The 23,455-nt window shown below is 39.3% G+C and overlaps 1 protein-coding gene and 1 long non-coding RNA gene across 3 annotated transcripts in view; one reads left to right on the forward strand and one right to left on the reverse strand.

Moving 5' to 3' along the window:
• The window catches only part of LOC132819792 (uncharacterized), a 28,337-nt gene extending 22,209 nt beyond the window's left edge, over positions 1 to 6,128 (forward strand). Inside the window, exon 3 of the long non-coding RNA XR_009645123.1 lies at positions 5,793 to 6,128. This is a non-coding gene — a long non-coding RNA (uncharacterized LOC132819792). The remainder of the gene's footprint in view (positions 1 to 5,792) is intronic.
• sft2d1 (SFT2 domain containing 1) overlaps positions 1 to 23,455 on the reverse strand; it is a 79,682-nt gene that overhangs the window by 23,352 nt on the left and 32,875 nt on the right. The window contains exons 3-5 of one of the 2 annotated variants that reach the window (XM_060831561.1): positions 19,158 to 19,240; positions 2,335 to 2,416; positions 1,212 to 1,277 (exon numbers count right to left, since the gene is read on the reverse strand). In XM_060831561.1, coding sequence (XP_060687544.1) covers positions 1,212 to 1,277; positions 2,335 to 2,416; positions 19,158 to 19,240 — 231 coding nt within the window. The remainder of the gene's footprint in view (positions 1 to 1,211; positions 1,278 to 2,334; positions 2,417 to 19,157; positions 19,241 to 23,455) is intronic. The other variant, XM_060831562.1, reaches the window with a different exon arrangement.

The following is a 23,455-nucleotide window of genomic DNA, read 5'->3' on the forward strand; positions in this document are numbered from 1 at the left end:
TGGTGTTAATGTTACTTGCCTCTTGTCAGCCTGGCTGTTGACAAGGTCGTATGCATTTTGGTAGACTACTTCAGTATCTGAGGAGCCAAAAATAGTCTTGAACACCAAAATTACTGGCAAGCATTCCCACTTCTGTTGTTCGCACACAGAATATCACACTGAGGAGATCTTGCAGTGATGTCCTGGAGTTGAAATTTTAACCTCCAAAAATCACAACCATTTTCCATTGCGCTAGGCTCGACTCCAAACAACTGACTTGAGTTTTGTTAGGACTCCTTGATGCCACATAGTTGAATGCGATTTTGATGTCAAGGGTGATCATTCTCACCTCACCAATCAAGTTAATCATAGAATCCCTACAATGTGGAAACAGGCCCTTCAGCTCAACAAGTCCCCACTGATCCTCCGAAGAGTAACTCACCCAGATCCATTCCTCTACTACTCTACGTTTACCCCAGACTAATACACCTAACATACACATCCCTGAACACTATGGGGAATTTAGCATGGCCAATTCACCTTACCTGCACATCGTTGGACTGTGGGAGGAAACCCACACAGACACTGGGAGAATGTGCAAACTCCACAAAGACAGTCGCCCAAAGCAGGAATCAAACCCAGGTCCCTGGTGCTGTGAGGCAACAGTGCTAACCACTGGGTAAAAACAAGGGCTGCAAATGCTGGAAACCAGATTCTAGACTAGAGTGGTGCTGAAAAAGCACAGCAGTTCAAGCAGCATCCAAGGAACAGGAAAACTGACGTTTTGGGCAAAAGCCCTTCATCAGGAATATTCCTGATGGAGGCCTTTTGCCCGAAACATTGATCTTCCTGTTCCTCGCTGCCTGAACTGCTGTGCTTTTCCAGCACCACTCTAGTCTAGAAAGTTCTAACCACACAGCCACCCATATGGTTCAAATGACCATACTGAACACAGTGTGTCAAGCAATTAACAGGCATGATACGATTAAGAATGATTTATCAACAGAACTGGGGTATTTGCAAGAAAGGTTATACAGTAGTTAACACACAACTTAAAGTTTTGAGCTATATTGACAAAGGACTGCAATGCAGAAAAGGATTGTTTCAAAGCTGCCAAAATTCTGAGGTAACATTGGTAAAATACAAAAAAAATGAACAAATTTATGCAAGCCACCGAAAGAATTGAGTTTATTTAAAGATTTATCATATTTAGATCAATATAAAAGTTGTACTTGATTATTTTTCGGTGGGAAAGATTGCAGCCATTGATAGTACAGTCCACAGAGTGAGTTCTTGTACTGCAAGTTAGATAGAAATCATATATGACTGATCAAGGTGCCATTCTCTGGAGGGGCAAAATTCCTTTTGACAGGAAAATTGTACTTGAAGGTCGCACAAACAAGTAATTTCACACACATTCTTTGACGTTTAACAGTCTGTCACTAGCATGTAAAACACGTTGATGGATCAACAATTCTACAAATATTCCTATTTTAACTTAGTAATATATGAAATAGACAATGAAAATGACACACAACACTACAATAAGACAAAATGTAATCTTTCAGGTGATTATTTCTATTTCTGTCCAATTTAAAATATGTTACCTAAGCTTGACTTTTATAAGTATTTATAAGTATTTTATATGTACTTATAAGCATGATAAAGGTTTACTTATGATTGAGACCCTCCATCGCCAAATGTAAAGGCACTTTGAATATTACAAAACAGGATGACAATTTGTGCAACTGAAATGTTGGAATTTCAAAAAATCTTTTTAGTCACATCAATAAAATCACATTCAAAGCCCCCACCACAGATAGGGAGCTAATGAAAGGATCCAATGTTTCAGCAAGCTCCAGTAATTCACTTATTGCCTGTGGTTTAAATTAGGACAAACAAATGCAACTTCAAAGCCAGATAGTGCTGAGCTATTTGCCAAAAATTAGTGATATTAATGATCATTGGTTGGAGAGAAAGGATGATGAACAAAGAGCTAACATAAATAATGTGCAGTAATGACAACTTGGAAATTTGAAAATTTTAGAATAGAATTGGCTTGCACTTTTTAAATTAATTCAGAACAATTTCTGGGAAAATTGCATTTTCAAATCATACAACCATACAAATTAGGAACAATAGGCCATTTAGCTCCTTGAACCTGTGACTTAATTTTCCAATTGATCAGAGTATGGCATCAACTTTACTTTCATGCCTATTCCTTAGTCCCTGTAAATAATCCTCTTTTATGATACAGTGCTTTAGTAAGTTTGTTAAACTTATAGAAAGGACACATACAAAAAAATTACAATTATAGAATTAGAAGAAAACTTGGTGTAGTAAAGTTCTAATTACCAACATAATGATAGTGGCAAACAAACGGTTCGGATCAACCATCTTCTTCAGTTGCTTCAATGGTCCCATGAGAAAGCAGGTGCTGGAATTAAGACAGAAAACAAATTTAAGTTTTCAGAAACTAGATTTTGTAAAGAAGGTGAGCAGATTCAGGAGGAAAAAAAGATAAAGCAGTCTTATAGTTGTCAATTATTAGGCAGCAAATTATGAATCTCAATCAGAATCAACCTTTCACTTCATGGAGCCAAAAGATTTTTTTTTTAAAACCTGTGTAGCTTTTCATACCACACAATAACATTGATATCAAAGTGAAACTTGTGTTAGGAAATGTAGTCACACTGCCATCCCATCTTCACTTTGCATTCAATATTAATTTAAAGCATTCATTGAACTAAACAGCACTGATGGCAGTTACCAATAGGCTTTCTCCAAAGTCTTCATTCAACAACCTGACTGCATCTCTTACAAAATGCAGTTTTTTTCAAAAAACTGGATAACACAAGGTATCCAGAATACTTGCCAATCTGAAAATGGCACAAATTTAAAGAAAATAATTTACAAATTTCAGATGATACAGAGGAAAAATAAGGAAATATATACTGAATACCAGGAAATTATTTTACAAAAGGAAACAGTCTTCACAACTTTCTTTAAAATGCTGTTTTCAATTTTTAAAAATTTCTTGGAACAAAAACCTCTTTGAATAAATCAGATTTGTTTCTTTCTCGATAGCATAAAGTCTCAAAACATTTTTTTCGGTTTTACAACTACAGTCCCATTTATAAAGCAACTTTAATAGATGGCAATGTCCTAAAGACATTACAGAGGCAATATGATTAAAAGCATGGTCTCTAACAGTGGCGTGAAAGAAGTGGTGGATGTGAAAGAATTCATAGTTGGAGCAACAATGCTTCTAGAGAACCAAGGGGGGCTTTTAACCAAAGGATGAGCTGGCTAAAATTGAGGCATAGTGCACTGGTAGCCAATATAGGCAGGCAAAGTCAATGATGGCTAATGGAGTGGCGTTTGGTTTAGGCTATGGATTGGATGAGCAGGTTTATGGAAGGTGAAGTGACTGGCAGGAAGAGCACTGAAATAGAGCTGACAAAGACATGGACGAGGATTCAACAGCAGATAAGTTGAAGCAGGCTGGAGATGGGTAATTTGATATAATCAAGAAACCCTACAGTGTGGGATTTGGCCCTTTGAGTGCCCCCATAGAGAACCTCACCCAGACCCACAACTCATACTCTATTTCCGTGACCCCATGTTTCCAATGGCTAATGTACATAGCCTGCACATCCTTGGACACAATTGGAAATTTTAGCATGTCTAATCCATCTAACCTGCATATCTTTGGACTGTGGGAGGAAAGCAGAGCATCTAGAGGAACCCACACAGGCACAGGGAGAACGTGCAAACTCCACACAGACAGTCACCTAAGGTTGGAATTGAACCTGGATGCCTGGTGCTGTGAGGCAACAGTGCTATCCACTGAGCCACTGTGCCACCCCAGAGATGGAAGTAGTCATGCCAGAATAGTAATGCTGTGAAAGATAATGCCAATGCAATTTTTTTGGCAATGACTCCAAAGCCAAGTGGAATCAGGTGAGGTCTGTCTACTAGTGTTGGACAACATACAAGACATTGAAAGAAAATGAGTGGTCCCATGTCAAAGATTGCAGAGGTGTCAGAAAGGATGAGGATGGGCTGTGCATCATGGTCACTGACACAGAAGCTGAAATTTATTACCCAGGACTATTTTGGGATTATGGGTATGCAAAACTTTGACCGGAGAGATTTAAGTACAGAGTTTTGGAAAAAGGTACAGATTTTGAGAGATAACATGCTCAATTTTTGATTTACATGCAATTGATGAGCATAACATTCAAATGAGCTTAGTTGTCACTGGTAATCATTTATGCTTTAATGCAAAGCTATTTCATTGAGAAAGTCAAAGAGATTTACAGTTAATTTTCTTTTCAACTTATAAACTATATTTTCAATAAAAGACAATTTGGCAGGGTATACATAATTACTGTTTTACCAAAACAGGTTCATTTATTCACTAATTTAGAGTCAACAATACAATCTAACTCTTGGAGATGGTGTGACTAAATGAGCCTCCTTCTCAAGGCTATGTTCTATAAACTATACAAAAGTCACACAAACTCTTATTTTTGGCAACAGTGAAGATAACTTTCAGCTTCAAAGTTTTACAATTATTAAAAAAAGACATAAATAATAAAAGGTTGAGAATCAACCACAATTAGTACCGAGAATAGATTTCAAGTTTAATTATCTTCAGAAAAAAGTAGGAAGTAAAATAAATTTTGGTCAAAGGAAACAAAGTTGTTTAATATTTTGTCTGTGCAAACTATTCTTCGGCAATGCACTGTAATTCACAATGAGTCATTTTCCATGAGCTCTATGGCTTCAAAATGCTTATTGTTTTTTCTGCTTTCATGATGTAGGAATAATTGTTTTATAACTATGCAAGCACCAAGACTGATGAAAGCAAATACGTAAAAAAGCAACACAGATTGACGTTTCGTTCTCAGCTGCTATTTAGACAGCATCATTTAAATCCACACAAATATTTCATTTTATACTAGTTTATTCAATCCGTCTAATAGTGTTGGATATATATATATTTTAACATGAAATAATTTCTCAATATGTTGCCATCACAATGCCTTGTAGATTACAAACTGCCAAATAACTAAAATGCTCATTTGGCATTAATAACTGCTAATTAAGGCCAAACTTGGTTTGCTTTGAACAGATTACAGTGATTATATTGCAATTTACTGGTTTAAAGAATGCATTGACTACAATGAAAAATATCTAGAAATCAAATATTGTGGTAATTGTACTAAGTCACTAATAAAAGCAACATAATACAAACAGCACACTTTCAAAGAGGCACAGCATAACTTGTATTTTTCCTTGCACTCCTCGAGGTCTATGCTTTGCTTTTCATAGCTACTTTTTGATTCTCGCTAACAACTTTATGAGCTACACTTGTACAGTAACAATACATTCTGTAAATTTAAAGGTGCAACATGGAAAGAAAGCATCGATATCCCACACATCATTGAATTTGAATAGGTGTAATATATCAGACATCAGCCAGCAAGCTTTTATCCCCAAATAACTGGCAAGCTTCTACAAAGCAAAAGCCAAAACACATCTTCCAGATTGGTAAGGTTACAGTTAATGTATTTCCATTGTATATTCAAGATAGGCAGTTATTACTCTCTCTATTCCCTTGCAAATCTCAGATTCAAATTTAAACATTGACTATGTTTGCATTAATAACATCCGTAATGTTTTCTGCAGCTAGGTCCTCAGCAAATGTAACCTTAAGCTATTTTCTCTTGCAAGTAATAAATTACTTTGGTGATTCCAATTTATCCTCACTCCTAGTTAACTGTGATCCCCTCTTTTCCCCTCAGGATTCTGCATATTTCAGGAAGACCATCACACCATAAGATGTAGCAGCAGAAGCAGACCATTCAGCCTGAGTCTACACGACCTGATGACTGGTCTGATAATTCTCAACTTCATTACCCTTGGTTCCCTTACTAATTAAAATTGGTCTACATGAACAGGCGAACAAGAACAAGATTAGGCCATTCAGCCCTTTGGACTGAATTTAACTTCAACTCTACATTCCTGCATACCTCTGACCATATTCATCTGCTTGGTAAGAATCTGCCTTAAAAATAGTTTACAATTCCACATCCACTGCCCCTTTTATTCCATCACGTTCAACTTTGCTGACAAGCCTGTTATATAGCAAAAGGTTTCAAGAAGTTCATGTGCACCACAATCAATCATTACATCATTAAGACATTCATATTAGCTAAATAAGAACTACTTCAACAAATCCACATTGACTTCCTTATTATCTGTTTAGCCAAATAACTGTTAATTTTATCCTGAGTTATTGTTTCTAAACACAAGCACGAGGGTTAAAACTCATCGGTCCTTGGTTGCTAGCCTTTCCCTTAAGAGTTTTCTGAACAATGGTGTCAATATTTGTAATTCGTGTGTTCTCTGGCATCGCGTCCATATTGAGAGAGAAAATTATGGCCAGTATCTCCCAATGTTCACCTATATGTTTGAGGTCACTCCCCTCACTAGAAACGGAAATATTCAATTAGTTTTCCTAGATGCCAATGAACCTTTTGTAATTCATGCACTAGAGCACCCAGATCCCTCTGCACCTTAAAGTTCTGTAATCTCTGTTTAAATATGCTTTTACAAAGGTTCTTCCTGCCAAACTGAACAATTACAATTTTTCCTACATTCTCACCTATTTGTCAGACCTTGCATGGTTTCCTAACCTGTCTATAACCCTTCCCAATCTCTAGTCTTCCTCATAACTTTCTTTCCCATGTATTTTTGTCATCAGCAGATTTAGCAACCTTACCTTTGATCTCTTTAGTCATTTATATAAAATGTAAAAAGCTGATGCACCAACACTGATCTCTGGCATATCAGTCTTTACATCTTGCAACAATAAAAATGATCTATTAGAGTTTGATTCCTGTCTAAATGCATCAAGACTGGGACAATATCTGGGTAAGGGCTAAAGAGTACAAGGAATATTCTCACCACCTAAGTGCTGGGCAATGACTTTCGCCAACAAGAGAAATTGTGACCATGACCCCATGACATTCAATTATGTTACCATCATCGAATTTTTCACTATCAGTATCCTAGGCATGTTACTATTGACCTGAAACTGAATTGGACTAGCCATACAAACACTGTGGCTACATGAGATGGTCAGAGGCTAGGAAACCTGTAATGAGTAATTCACATCCTGACTCCTTAATGCCTGTACACCATTTACAAGGCACAAGTCAGCAGTGTAATGGAATATTCTCCACTTGCCTAGTTAAGCTCAGTTCCAACAATACTCAAGAAGCTTGACACCACTGAGGACAAAGCAGCTCATTTGATTGGGACTATGTCTACTACCTTCACCATGCATGCTCAGTAGCAACAGTATGTAAATAAAAACACTGGCAGAACTTTACCAAGGCTTTTTAGACAGCGCCTTTCAAACCCACAATTAATTCCATCTCAAAGGACAAAGACAGCGGATGCAAGGATACATCATCACCTGCGATTGATAGCCATGGATGAGGTGCCGGAAGATATCCTTATTTAGGAAAAGTGGTGAGGAAAGCCAGGGAATGATGGAACAGTGAGCCTGATGCCAATGGTGGGTAAGTTGTTGGAGGTGATTCTGAGGGGCAGGATTTACATGCATTTTGACAGGCAAGGCCTGATTATAGATAGTCAACATGACTTTGTGCATGGGAAATAATGTCTCACTAAGTTGATTGAGTTACCTCTTTTTGAAGAGGTAATAAAGAAGATTGATGAAAGCACAGCAGTGGACGTTGTCTATATGGACTTCAATCAGATCCTGCATGTACGACTGATGAGCAAGGTTAGATCACAAGGAATCTATGGGGAGCTAGCCAGTTGGATACAAACGTGGCTCGAATGTAGGAGACAGAGGATGGTGATACGGGGTTATTTTTCGGTCTAGAGGCCAGTGGTGTGCCACAAGGATTGGTGCTGGGTCCATGGCTTTTCATCATTTACATAAATGATCTGGATGTGAATACAGGAGATATGGTTAGTAAGTTTGCAGATGACGCCAAAATTAGTGGTCTAATGGACAGTGAAAGTTATTTCTAAGTACAATGGGACCTTGATCAAATGGGCCAATGGGTCAAGGAGCTTAATTTAGGCAAACGTGAAGTGTTGCATTTTGGTATGGCAACCCTGTGCAGGAATTGTACAGTGAATAGAAGGACCCTTGGGAGTGCTGCTGAACAAAGATACCTAGCAGTGCAGGTGCACAGTTCCTTGAAAGTGGAGTCGCAGGTAGATGGGATGGTAATGATGTTTAGTATGCTTGCCTTCATTTGGGTCAGTGCATTGAATATAGGAATGAGGATGTCATGTTGTGGCTGTATAGGACATTACAATCATTAGAAAGTGTGGAAGCAAGCCATTCTGGCTATCAAGACCACGCGGACCCTTCAAAGAGCAGCTCACCCATACCCATCCCCTACCCTATCCCTGTAATCCTGCATTTTCCCATGGCTAATGCATCTAGCCTGCATTTCCCTGGACATTGTGGGCTACTTAGCATAGCCAGTTCACCTAACCCGCACATCTTTGGAGTGGAAACTGGAACACTCAGAGGAAATGCACACAGATGTGGAGAGAACGTGCAACCTCCACACAGACAGTCACCAGAGACTGGAATCGAAACCAGGTTCCTGGCACTGAGGCAGCAGTGCTAAGCACTGAGCCACCATGCCACCTCCAACATTGGTGAGGCCAGTTTTAATTCTGGTGTGCCTGTCAAAGTTAAAATGTTGTTAAATTTGAGATAATTCAGGAAAGATTTCCAAAGATTTTGTAGAGTTTGACCTACAGGGAGCTTTTGTTTTTACCTGGAGCAGTGGAGGCTGAGGGGTGACCTTACAGGGTTTATAAACTTATGAGTTACATGGACTGGGGGGAATAGCCAGGACAGTAGAGTCCAAAACTGGACAGTATCGGTTTAAGGTGAGAGGGGAAAAGATATAGAAGGAACCTAAGGGGCAACTTTTTCACACGCGTGAATGGAATGAGTGGCCAGAGGAAGCAGTGGTGACAGGTACAATTACAACTTTTAAAAGGCATCTGATGGGTACATGAGTAGCAAGGATTTAGAGGGATATGTACCTTATTGGTGATAAATGGAACAATATCAGATTAGGACATCTGTTTGGAGTTGGCCCACAGGGTCTGTTTCCAGCTGTATAACTCTCTGACCCCCCCCAATCTACTCATCATCCAGACTTGCAAATATATCACCATTCCTTTCAGTGTGACTGGATTGAAATCCTAGAATACCTTTAAGGAGGGAATTCCAAGTCTTCCTACAGAACATGGGCTTCAGCAGTTCAAAGCAGAAGCTGGCCATAACCTTCTCAAAGGCAAATACAGCATGACAGTAAATGCCGGTCCAGCTACTGATGCCCTCATCTCTCAAGTGAATGATGTTTAAAAAACAAGTTGACGGCCAAGCTGATTCCTGTGAAGTTTCACATATCACATCTTGTCAACCTGAAAATTATCCATTTTTGCCTTGTCTTGTAGTAGCTATAAATTTTTTCTCTACAAGGTCCGTCAGTTAGCTTGCTGAACTATAAGGTTTGTTTATCAGACATTTTGTCACCATGGCTGGGTAACATCATCAGTTAGAGTCTCCAGTGAAGTACTAGTGGTATGCCCTGCCTCTCCATTTATAGGTCTGGGTTTCTGAAGGTGGGTAATGTCATTTCCGGCTCTTTTTTTTCCACCCCAAGGGAAGCAAAACTAATGTAATTTACAAGATACTATGCAAGAACTGTAAAAAACACTACATCAGATAAACTAGCAGGAAACTTGCCACCAGGATACATGAACACAAAGTGGACACCAAAAGACATGACCACTCTCACTAGTTTCTATACAAACAGACCAAGATGGACACCACACTGACATGACAACACACACATCCTAGGACAGGCAAGACAAAGACACAAACAAGAATTCTTAGAGGCATGGCATTCTAACCAGAACTCCATCAATAAACACATCGATTTAGATCCTATATACCTTCCCTCGAGAAAAAAAAAACTGGAAATGACATCACCCTGATGAAAAAAAGAAATCAAGACCTATAAAGAGAGAGCCTGGACATACCTCCAGTGCTTCACTGGAGACTCTCACTGATGTTGTTACCTAGTACAGTGACGAAACATCTGAAAACAAACCTCCAGCTCAGCCAGCTAACTTATAGACTTACCATCAACCTGAGCTACAAATCTTTTCAAAAAATGCTTTCTCCATGTTAATACATTACCTTTTACAACGAACTTTAATTTTGCAGTAAACTTTGTTCAATCACGTTGTCAAATGTCTTCTAGAGATCCAAGCACTGTATATCCACAGATTCTCCTTTATCCAAGCTCTGTACTTTCTCAAAGAATTCCAAGCCTTCATCAAACTGGATTTCCCTTGCACAAAACCAAGTTGACTCTGCCTGATTGCCTGAGACTTTAAGTACCTTGCAATAATCTTAACAGATTCCAGCAATTTCCCGATGACAGAGATTAGTTGGCATTGCATCTGGTGTCTCCATTCCTTTTTTGAACACAGGAGACCTTCTGTGACGATATCTTTCCAGAATCTTGGGAATTTTGGAAAATTAAAAACCAATTCATTAATCTTAGCAGCCACTTTTTATTTTAAAGATGCTAGGGTGAAATCCTTAAGGACCTGGTGACTTAGTCAGTTTTCAATTTCAAGAATTTTCCCTGGCAATTATAATTTTTAAAAGTTCTTCCTCCCTTTCACCTCCTAATTCATAATTAATTTCCAGACGTTATTTGTATCCTCCACAGTGAATTCAGACAGAAAATAGCTGTTTAATTACTTCGCTATTTCTTTATTTTCTATTAACTCCATAGTCTTTCTCAAGGACCAGCATTATATTACTCATTCTTTAGCCTTTCAATGTTTGCAGAAATTCATGTCTTATATTTCTACTTAGCTCCCTCTGGTCCTTCACTTGTCCATCAATTTAATAATTCTTTGCTGTTCATATTTTGATCTGCTATTCATCCTTTGGCAATGATATTTTCTTTCAATTTGATACTATCTTTAATTGCTTTAATTAGTCATGGGTGGTGCAACCTTCCTTTAAGTCTTTCAAGTATGCTGAAAATGTATCCTGAAATATCAGTAGAGATGCAGTGGCAGACCCATCCCTTAATTTCCCACTTCATTCAAATCAGTTCTGCTTTCATTTCTGCACGACTACTGTTATTTAAATTTAATACACTAATTAGATATTAGATAAGAGTAGTTTTTTTTAGATTAGATTACTTACAGTGTGGTAACAGGCCCTTCGGCCTAACAAGTCCACAGCGACTCTCCGAAGAGCAACCCACCCAGACCCATTCCCCCACACCTACCCCTATGGGCAATTTAGCATGGCCAATTCACCTAACCTGCACATTTTTGGATTGCGGGAGGAAACCGGAGCACCCGGAGGAAATCCACGCAGACATGGGGAGAATGTGCAACCTCCACACAGACAGTTGCCCGAGTCGGAATTGAACCTGGGTCTTTGGTGCTGTGAGGCAGCAGTGCTAACCACTGTGCCACCATGCCACCCAAATCTTAGAGTTGCTTCCCTCCCTCAAACTGAATATGAAATTCTGTCATATTTTGATCATTGCTATTGAGATGTTTTCATTGAGATTAATTAATCCTATCTCATAATTTACCAGATCTAGTATACCCTTTCCTTTGGTTCGGTCTAGAACATATTGTCCCAAGAACCTGTCTCAAAAAACACTCCTATTAACTCATTAACCAGGCTACTCTTGTCAATCTGATTCATCCAATCTATATGCAGATAAAAATCTCCCGTGATTGTTGACACACTTTTTACGAAATGACCCATTATTTCCTCCGGCAAGCCTAGTGTGATTACAGTCAGGATTAGCAACACCATTGCCACAAGTGACTTCTGACCACTACTAATTTTGTATCTCACCCAATCTGATTCTATATCCTGATGTTCAGAACTAAGGGCATTGCTATGGTACCAACATCAACTTCAACTCATAGTTATCCCTCCACCTTTTCCAAGCTTTCTCCACTTATGAAATGTTTTGCACCCTCAAACATGAATTATTGTCACATCATACATTTTTTTTCTATTTGTACCATCTATTCATCTATTATAAGTGACAGATGCCTTCTGGTAGACTTTGTACACTGTCCCCTTCCAAACATAATCATCATTTCCCTTGTCTTCTTTAATTAGCTTATCACATCTTCCCAAATTTGATTCCTTGCCCAAAGTTTAAAATATCCTCTCTACCATTCTAATTATAATGCTCACCATGATTTTATCACACTTTAGGAGAAGACCATCACAACAGTACAGCTTTTAAATAAAACTTTTGATGATATACAATTTTTAACATCATCAAAAGGGCTCAGTGCTGGACTACAACACTTTGCAGTATACATTATTGACTTGGAAGAGAGAAGTCAATGTACTAACTTTGCAAATGACAAAACAATAGGAGGTGGATTGTGGTAATGATGATGATGATGCTGCTGCTGCTGCAGCAGGGAGTCTGACGGAAAATGGACTGGTTGGATAGGTGGGTGAACGAAAACTTGGTGGATGGGGAGTATAATGTGGGAAAATGTGAGGTTAAGCACTTTGAAAGAAAGAACGGAAGAACGGAGGAAGAATTTCTTCTCTCAGAAGATAGTCAATCTATGTAATTCTTTCCTGTAGAGGGCTGTCAAGTTTGGGTTGTTATATATATCCAAGGCCAAGATGGACAGTATTTAATCAATAAGGAGATCAAGGTTATGGGGAAAAGGCAGAAAAGTGGATTTGACGATTATTAGATTAGACCCAATCTTACTGACTGGCAGAGCAGACGCAACAGCCGAATAGTTTATTTCTGTTAGAGTCTGCACCACTAAAAGATCATAGCTGATCTGACTGCAGCCTCAAATTCGTGTGCCTGTTTACCCTTATAACCTTTGTTTATCAAGAATCTATCTACTCTGTCTTAAAAACATACAAAGACTCTACTTCCACTGCCTTTTCCAGATAAGTTCCCAAGCTGCTTGACACAGCAAAAAATTGCTTCATGCCTGTTTTCAATGGGTGACCCATTATATTTTTAACTGTGATTCCTAATTTGAGAGATTCTCCCAAGAGAAAACATTTGCTTCACAGCTCTGTCAAGACCGTTCAGGATTTTGTGTTTCGAACATGTCACCTCTTACTCTTCCAAACACCAATGGTTATAAGCCCAGCCTGTCCAACTTTTCCTCACAAGGCCATATAACGATTCCAGGTGTTTGTCTGGTAAATCTATTCCGACCTGCTTCCTGAAATATGATAGCTGTATCCAGTGTTGAAAGTGAAGCCCGTACCAAGATACAAAACTTTGCCTTGAACAGAGTTAATTTACTTGTTCATAATTATTTCTTCAAACTAAAAACAGAACCATAAACCCACAACAACCCCCTTACCCCTCTGGAGCTAATAACCAAATTAACCAGAGACAAAAACACATGATTGTCACTTGAAGGGACACCATGACAAATCAAAACTTCAATGAAGCTTAATGCTGGTTACATTTCTTTGCAAAACTTACTTAATTGTTTAATAATTTCACTTGTCACTAACCCCATATAGACTTGACTTAATTCACTCACAACTTAAAATGCTAAAAGTGAAGTGGGCAACTCAAGCTTTAGGCAGGAAAAGCAGTGAGGATAAAGTAAACTAATTACAGAAGGTCTGCACTAGCTGCAGCTGCATTACAACTTACTACTCACATTTACAACTGAAGAATGAACCCAAACTTAGTTTCTTTCAGAAACCTGGGACATCCCAAAGCACTTTGCAGCAAATGAGAGCTTTGAAGAGTACATGCTGTTGTAACTCAGAAAAAGAATTAACCAATTAACTTGCACAAACAATTAGATCAGTGAGCAGCTCAGTAGTTTTAGATGTTAGCAGAAGGCCTAGTCACTGGGAAAATCCATGCTCAGCATCAATGTAGGTTCTTTTACATCCATCTGAGGGAGCAATACCGCACCTAGTCCAATACAATGTGGTATTCTTAGTTCATACGTTTTGAAGTTTTTTGACTTTAATTTGCAAAGCTGCCGGAGCCTAACAATCAGTTGAACGTGCAGTTATAAGTTATATAAAGCAAACGGTTGGTGGGAACTTCTTCATGTGAAAGACAGAGAAATCAGCATGATATGCAGTTGAAGAGCTGCTGGTAGCAGAGTGAATCCTATGAATGCATCAAGCTTGTGGTGAATTGAAGTTTGTCAATGATTCTACTCCATTTCTATTTATTATCAGAGATGTAATCATTGAGGTCTAGTGCACTTAAAAAGGCCCTTTGGCCCATTGAGTGTGCCGGTCAAAAACAAATAACTAGCTATTTCAAAACTGGCCCATAGCCTAGCATGCCTTGGCATCACAAGTTGATATCTAAATACTTCATAAATGTCATGAGGGTTTCAGCCTCCACCACCCTAATAAACTGAGTGTTCCAGATTCCCACCACCTTCTAGCGTTTTTCCTCAGATCCCCTCTCCTGCCTCTCACTATGCCTCCTTGGTCATTGGTAACTCCATCAAGAGGGAAGGTTTCTTCCTGTTTACTCTATTTATACCCTCAATTTTACATCTCCATAAGAACTAGGAGCAGGAGTAGTTCATCTGGCTCTTCGATCCTGCTCTGCCATTCAGTAAGATCACGACTGATCGTTTAATGGAGTCAGCTTCACTTACCCACGCTCTCACCGTATCCCTTAATTCCTTTATTTTTCAAAAAAAATCTACCTTAGCTTTGAAAGCGTTTACTGAAGAAGCGTCAACAACTTCATGGGCAAGGAATTCCATAGCTTAACAACCCTCTGGGTGCAAAAGTTCCTTCTCAATTCAGTCCTAAATCTGCTCCCTCTAATCTTGAAGCTATCCCCTTTTGTCCTAACTTCACTGCCATTCCCTTTATAATTTTATGTTAGGGCGGCACGGTGGCACAGTGGTTAGCACTGCTGCCTCACAGCGCCAGGGACCTGGGTTCAATTCCCGCCTCAGGTGACTGACTGTGTGGAGTTTGCATGTTCTCCCCGTGTCTGTGTGGGTTTCCTCCGGGTGCTCCAGTTTCCTCCCACAGTCACAAAGATGTGCGGGTCAGGTGAATTGGCCATGCTAAATTGCCCATAGTGTTAGGTAAGGGGTATGGGTGGGTTGCGGGTCGGTGTGGACTTGTTGGGCCGAAGGGCCTGTTTCCACACTGTAAGTAATCTAATAAGACTCCCCCCCCCCCCCCCCCCCAACTTCTTCTGAATTCCAATTAATATAATCCCAGTCTACTCAGTCTCTCCTCGTAAGCAAGCCCCTCAGCTCCGGAATCAACCTAGTGAACCTCCTCTGCACTCCCTCTAGTGCCAGTACATCCTTCCTCAAGTAAGGTGGCCTCACCACCATCTTGTACAGCTGCAACATTACCCCTCTGCTTTTAAACTCAATCCCTTCAGCAATGAAGGACAAAATTCCATTTGCCTTCCTAATTACTTTTTGTACCTACAGACCAACCTTCTGCAATTCATACAAAAAGACATTCAGGTCCATTTGATAGCAGCATGCTGCAACTTTTTACCATTCAAGTAAAATCTTTTTTACTGTTACTCTTACCAAAATGTATGACTGCACATTTATTAACATTGTATTCCATCTGCCAGACCTTTGCCTATTCACTCAATTTATCTCTGTTCCTCTGCAAAGTTTCACAGTCCTCTGCACATTTTGCTCTGCCATTCCTCTTAGTGTCATCTGCAAACTTTGACATCATACTCCCCAACTCCAAATCATCGATATAAATTGTAAATAATTGCAGTATCAACACCAATCCCTGGGGCACACCACTAGTCACTGATTGCCAGCAGAATAGCACTCATTTATCCCCACACTTTGCTTCCTGTTAGTCAACCAATTTTCTATCCATGCTAATACTCTATCCCCAATGCCATGCATCTTTACCTTATGTAGCAGCTTCTTGTACGGCACCCTGTCAAAGGCCTTTTGGAAATCTAGGTACACCACAACTACTGGGTCCCCATTGTCCATCTTGCTCATAATGTCTTCATAGAATTCCAAAAGATTGGTCGAGCATGATCTGCCCTTCATGAACCTTACCTGCATTTGTCCAACGGAACAATTCCTTTCGAGATGCCCTATTTCTTCCTTGATAATACACTCAAGCATCTTCCCCATTACAGTGGTTAAGCTAATTGGTCTATAATTCCCCATCTTTGGTCTACCTCCCTTTTTAAACAGTGGTGTCACATTTGCTGTTTTCCAATCTACTCGGATTGCCCAGTGTCCAGCGAACTTTGGAAAATTACCACCAGCGCACCTACTATTTCTCCTGCCATCTCTTTTGGTACTCTGGGATGCATTCCATCAGGGCCAGGAGACTTATCTATCCTTTGCTCCATTAGCTTGTCCAACACTACCTCTTCTGCGATAATGATTGTTTCCAGGTCCTCATCTACCTTTGTCTCTTTGTCAATTACTGGCATGTTATTAGTGTCCTCCACTGTGAAGACTGTTACAAAATACCTATCCAACGCCTCAGCCATTTCATCATATCCCATAACTAAATGTCCCTTCTCATCCTCTAAAGGACTAATGTTTTCTTTAGCCACTCTTTTTCGTTTTATATATTTATAGACACTTTTGCTCTGTCTTTATATTCTGTGCTAGTTTTTTCTTATTTTCTATTTTACCTTTCTTTAAGCTCTTTTTGTGGCTTTCTGTTGTCCTTTAAAAGGTTTCCTAATCTTTTGGTTTCATGCTGTTTTTGGCCACTTGGTATGCCTTGCCTTTCAATTTGATGGATTCCCTTATTTCCTTAGACACTCATGGCAGATTACTCCTTTTCTTACAGTCCTTCCTTTTCACCGGAATATACTTTTGCTGAGTACTTTGAAAAATTGTTTTGGAAGTCCTCCACTGCTCGTCAACTGTCCGACCATAAAATCTTTGTTTCCAGTCTACATTGGCCAGGTCCTCTCTCATAGGCCCCCGGTATTGGATTTTACGTTCACACTCTCCATCTGTATTCTAAATTCAACCATAAAATGAAATTTCCTTTTAATATCTCAATTACGTGCCCTTCAGTTTTCTCTTCTCCAAGGAAAACACCACTAATCGGACCAATTCATAACTAAAATTCTCTAGCCCAGGCAAAATGCTGCTAAATCTCCCCTGCTACAGACTAATGACATTCCTCCTATAATATGGATTCCAGAAACGCACACAATACTCTAGTTGCGGTCTAACCAACATTTTATACAGTATCAGCATCATCTCCCTGCTCTTAAACTCAGTGCCTCGGCTAAAAAAGGTGAGTATTTCATATCCCTTCTTAACCATGTTATCTATTTGTACCTCAAAAGGGACCAATGGACATGTACACAGATGTCCTTGTGGTTCTCAGAGCACAACCATTTATCATGATCTAAAAGTTACCATCAACTTGTCCAAAGTAGTTTTATCACTCAAGTCAGTATTTAAGCCAGTTGAAGGATTGGGGCAGACAATCACACTTTAATCTATTTATATTTTACTATTGCGAAAGTGACTATGTAATGAAACAACTGTCATATTTTGTCTTACAGAATTTACACACCTTGCTTAAATTTTGTTTTTAAAAGTTATTTTGTGGTATGATTTGCTGGTGACTGCAAACTATGTAGTAAATGACAATAATTTTTTTTTAATTTGCGAAAAAAAAAGTTAGGGCTCAATAATGAGGTTCAAGATCTAATCAATAACATCAGTTGATAGAATGTAAGTGGCTGTAATGTCACTAGAAATGGATATCAGGGCAGTTCAGTATTTGATTGGTGGACTGACTTGGAAAGCATAACATCTCCATTTGTGTTGTCCTCATGTTCCACTTGTGGAGCAAAGGGTTACATCTCCCCCAGAATGAACAGCATTTAATGTACCAAAAAATTAGAAAGGTTAAACAATGATAGATTTTACTGATAAATATTAGGTCTTGCACATTGAGATAGGAAACAAAAGACTCACAATTAACAAAAGGAGAAAAAACACACAGACTGAGGGGTATAGCAGGTGATCAATCATAGCAGGAGTCACTCCTCAACAAACCTAATCAAGTACAGGTAAAAGTGAAAGTAGAGGTTTACAAAATTATGAGGGGCATGGATAGGATAAATAGGCAAAGTCTTTTCCCTGACGTCAGGGAGTCCAGAACTAGAGGGCTTAGGTTTAGGGTGAGAGGGGAAAGATATAAAAGAGACCTAAGGGACAACTTTTTCACGCAGAGGGTGGTACGTATATGGAATGAGCTGCCGGAGGATGTGGTGGAGGCTGGTACAATTGCGACATTTAAGAGGTATTTGGATGGGTATATGAATAGGAAGGGTTTGGAGGGATATGGGCTGGGTGCTGTCAGGTGGGACTAGATTGGGTTGGGATATCTGGTCGGCATCACAGGTTGGACCGAAGGGTCTGTTTCCATGCTGTACATCTCTAGGACTCTATACATTATCTAGACAGTTATGTTCACTCATCCTTTGCTGAAAATATGTTGCTGGAAAAGCGCAGCAGGTCAGACAGCATCCAAGGAACAGGAAATTCGACGTTTCAGGCATAAGCCCTTCATCAGGAATTTTTTGGTACATTAAATACTGATGAAGGGCTTATGCCCGAAACGTCGAATTTCCTGTTCCTTTGATGCTGCCTGACCTGCTGCGCTTTTCCAGCAACACATTTTCAGCTCTGATCTCCAGCATCTGCAGACCTCACTTTCTCCTCACTCATCCTTTATACAGCTTGAATAAGGAACCAATATAACACTCATTGGAACTTACCACTGCTGTATTTAGCACATACTACTAATACTTTAATTCAATATATAAGGTTAGAAAATATATATTTTTGATTTAAATTATTTTGAAAGCATTTCTAAGTCACAATTCACTTGTATCTTTTAAACCAAACAATTTCTATTATAAGTACTGTCAGAAATAATTGAGACTGAAAGATGACAGAAACTGATGAAAACTTGAAACATTAAGGAGAAACAGATCTCTCAAGCATAGAACAAAAAGCAGCTGAACAGTACTGTTGTTAAGATGGTAAACACTTACCTGGCAAGAGCAGCAATATTTCCTAATGTATAAAACACTGCAAATAATTTGAGTCCACCTGGAAGCCACAGCAAAACTGTTCCCTGAATGAATAACAAAAAACAAAAGAATAACTTCTACCATTTTATCAGAAATTATTAGAGCTGCAGTATACCCTTGGTGCATGTCTGAAATTCACTAATACTATCACAAAAGGACTTTCAATATCCATTTGAGAAAGTAAAATTATATATTTTTAAAAGAATCATTTTTATTCTTTGCCTTTGATTTTATTTTTACATTCCTATGCATCTGGTTTCTATCCAACAACAAACATTAAGACATTTGGTTGAAAAAATAATGGCTACTGAATAATACATACCATTACTAATTTGCAATTTATTAGCAACTTATAGAGGCTTCGAGTTATACAGCACGGAAACATATCCTTCGGTCCACTCATCCATGCCAACGGATCTAGTTCCATTTGACAATGTTTGGCCCGCATCTGTCTAAACCCTTCCTGTTCATGTACTCATCCAGATGCCTTTTAAATGGTGTAATTGTTCTTACCTCCACCACTTCCCCTGGCAGCTCCCTCAATATAGGCACTACCCCCTGTGTTTAAAAACTTGTCCTTTAGGACCCTTCTAATTTTTTTTCCTGCTCTCCTTAAACCTATGTTATATAGTTCTGGATTCCCCCACTCTGGGGAAAAGACCATGGCTAATCACCCTATCCATGCCCCTCATGATTTGATAAACCTCCGTAAGTTCCTACGTCCTTTTAATGGCAACACTCCAGGGGGCCCTATCATTAACTGTGTAAGTCCTGCCCAGATTTACCTTCCCAAAATGCAACACCTTGCATTTATCTAAATGAAACAGCCACTCCTCAGCCCATCTGATCAAGGCCCATTTGTACTCCACTGTTCTTCACGGTTCACTACACCACCAATTTTACTGACCATACCTCCTACGTTCACATCCAAATCATTTATACAAAGGACAAAAAACAGTGGAATCAGCACCAATCCTTGTGGCACACTGTTGGTCACAGGTCTCTAGTCCAAAAAAAACCCTCCTCAACCACCATCCTCTGTCTCCTACCTTAGAGCCAATTTTGTACCTAATTGGCTGGCTGCCCCTGTAATCCATGTGTTTTAACATTACTAACTCATTCCTGGATGCATAATTCAAAATATAAATTCCATTTTCAATTCGGTTCCAGCCTGTGACTTACTCCCAGATATCCTTGATTCTATATGGGGCCCTCTTGTGGCAGTGGTAATGTCCCTACCCCATGGACCAGGAGGCCTGGGTTCAATTCTCATCTGTTCCACAGGTGTGTAACAACATCTCTGAACAGGTCGATTGGAAAAATAAAAATAAATGCATAAGAAACAAAACATACACAATGTGATGAAGATTAATGTGCAGCCAGAGGATTGAGACACCTTTAACAGCCAGCAGAGAATAACTAAAAAAACCAATGGGGGCGGGGAAGATGAAATAGGAAGGTAAGCTAGCTTGTAATGTAAAAGAAGAATGCATTTTTTTTCTGAAAGGAAAGCGAGAAATGCAAAAGTGAACATTGGACAACTGAAAAATGAGGCTGGTAAAATCGTATCGGGGAACGAAGAACTGGCGAAGTAACTGTAGAGGTACTTTGGTGGAAGACACCAATAGCATATCAGAAGTTCAAGAGAATCAGGGGACAGTGACAAGTGTCATGGCCATCACCAAGGAGGTGATGTTGGGGAAGCTGAATGGTTTGAAGGTGGATAAATCACCGAGACCAAATGGACTATACCCCAGAGTTGGAAGGACATATTAGAGGCATTGCTGCTGATCTTTAAAAATCAGCGGAGCCAGGGATGGCCCCAGAGGAGTGGAAAATGGCTAATGCAACACTTGTATTTAAGGGCAGGAGGCAGAAGACAAAAAATTATAGGCTGGTTAGCCTGACCTCAGTTGTTGGTGAGATTTTAAGAATCCATTGAGATTGCAGAGTACTTGGAGGTGCATGGTAAAGTAGGCTCAACTTCATCAATGGGAGATCATATTTGACAAATCTGTCAGAATTCTTTGAGGAGGTAACTAGCAAGTTAGACAATGGGAATCTATATATGGATTTGACAAGATGCTGCACAGGAGGTTGCCAAGATAAGAGCCTAGTGAGTTTTGAGAAGATTTGTAGCTCAGGTTGAGGTTCTGGATGTAGGTTTGCTCGCTGAGCTGCAAGGTTCATTTTGAAGCTTTTCATTGCCATACTAGGTAACATCTTCAACGAGTCTTCGGGCGAAGCACTGCTGATGATTCCTGCTTTCTATTTATATGTTTGGGTTCCTTTGGGCTGGTGATGACATTTCCTGTGGTGATGTCATTTCCTGTTCTTCTTCTCAGGGGGCAATAAATGGGGTCCTATCTAATAGATAAGAGCCTAGTAGTTAGGAAGGAAAATGCAATGTTAGCATTCATTTTGAGATAATTAGTATACAAGAGACATATGTACTGCTGAAGCTACATAAGGCTCTGGTCAGCTTGCATGTGGAATACTGCGAGCAGTTTTGGACCCCATATCTAAGGAAGGATGTGCTGGCATTCGAGGGGTTCCAGAGGAGGTCTACAAGAATGATCCTGGGGATAAAAAGCTTGTCCTATGAAAAGTGCATGAGGACTCTGGGTCGTACTGTATTGAATTTGAAATATCAGGGGGTATCTCATTGACACTTACAGAACAATACAGTTTGATTAGAGTGGATGTGGACAAGATGCTTCCAACAATAGGAGAAACCTGGATCCAAGGGCACAGCCTCAGAGTGGTGACAGATCCTTTAGAAATGAGATAAGGAGGAACTTTTCTGCCAGAGGGTTGTGAATCTGTGGAACTCATTGCTGCAGAAGGCCTTGGAGCCCAAGTCATTGAGTATTAAGACAAAGATAGAGAGGTTCGTGATTAGTAAAGGGATCAAAGCTTACAAGGCAGGGGAATGAGGTTGAGAAATATATCAGCTATAATTGAATGGTGGAGCTAACAAGATGGACCAAATGGCCTAATTTCGCTCCTATACCTTATGGACTTACTGTTTTTGGGCAGGACACCATCTGTTTTGGAGCCAACATTATATCCTCTTAAGTCTTTATCCTCCTATTATGGCACAATATGTTAATTGGCATTCTGGTACCACAAAGTACTTTTGAAACATGGAAGATTTCATATTTGAATAAATAAAACCATTATTTTGTAAATTGTCACTGTTTATATTTCAGGTGTATATTTTAATCAAGCACACATGCTGTTCCAACATCATTTCATAACACAGAAAATTCTGAAATTCAAAAATAGCTAGGTTCCAAATATTCTGGCTAGACAGGCTACAGTGAAATCAAATCCTCACACAGCCTTGCATCTGCAAGCATCTTAATCTGAAACCGAGGCATCAACCAACTCCTCTGCTTCACAGATAACCATGAGTTTTGCCTTTAACTATTAACCTATTGATAATGTAAAAATCTACTACGTGTGACAGCCTGTCAATTCATTCCAATATAAGCTCATACTAAAATTGTCTCGGTTGTAATCTCAGTATACTGGGTTTGCATCCAGCAGATTGTGGAGATATGTCAGCACCATCAGAACATCAAGCGTAATCACAACATGACAATTTTGCCTAGTTAATATTCCCATTTGTAATGGAAACTGAAAGAACAGAATTACTCATGCGAAAGGAAGGTTTTTCCTGAATTCCCTATTGATACCTTGGAAACAATCTTACATAGTGTGATGGCTTCTAGTTTTAATCTATCTGGTGAATGGAAAAAATCTTTGTACAACGTAGCAAAACCATTTCAAACAATTATTCGATCACTACTAAGCTTTTTTTTTACAAAAAGAGAACAGAGCCCAGTGTATTCAGCCCTTCCCTGATAGGTGTAACCTCATTTCTGGTGTCATATTTGCAAGTCTTTTCTACTACGTCTCCACTATATTTATATCCATCTTGCATTTGGCAAATGGAAGAGTACATAGTGTTGTTAAGTGTGGTCTAATCAAGGTCTGATAAAACTTCAGCAGAACTTCGTCCTTTTAAGATCTAGTTCTGTAGAAATTAAACCCTCCTGCGTGGTTTACTTTTCTTTGTTCTTATGAACCTTCATCACTGCTGTAATTGATTTGTGCGATTGTACTCCAAGACTATTTTGCTCTGCTAGCCAGTTTAGATTCTTATTTTGCCAAATATTCCTGACATTTGTACCATATCCTATTATGTATCTTATGTCTTGCATTGTTCCTGTAACTACCACGGACACTTGTGT

Source organism: Hemiscyllium ocellatum, chromosome 10 (genome assembly GCF_020745735.1).
Source record: "Hemiscyllium ocellatum isolate sHemOce1 chromosome 10, sHemOce1.pat.X.cur, whole genome shotgun sequence".
Classification (NCBI taxonomy): Eukaryota; Metazoa; Chordata; class Chondrichthyes; order Orectolobiformes; family Hemiscylliidae; genus Hemiscyllium; species Hemiscyllium ocellatum.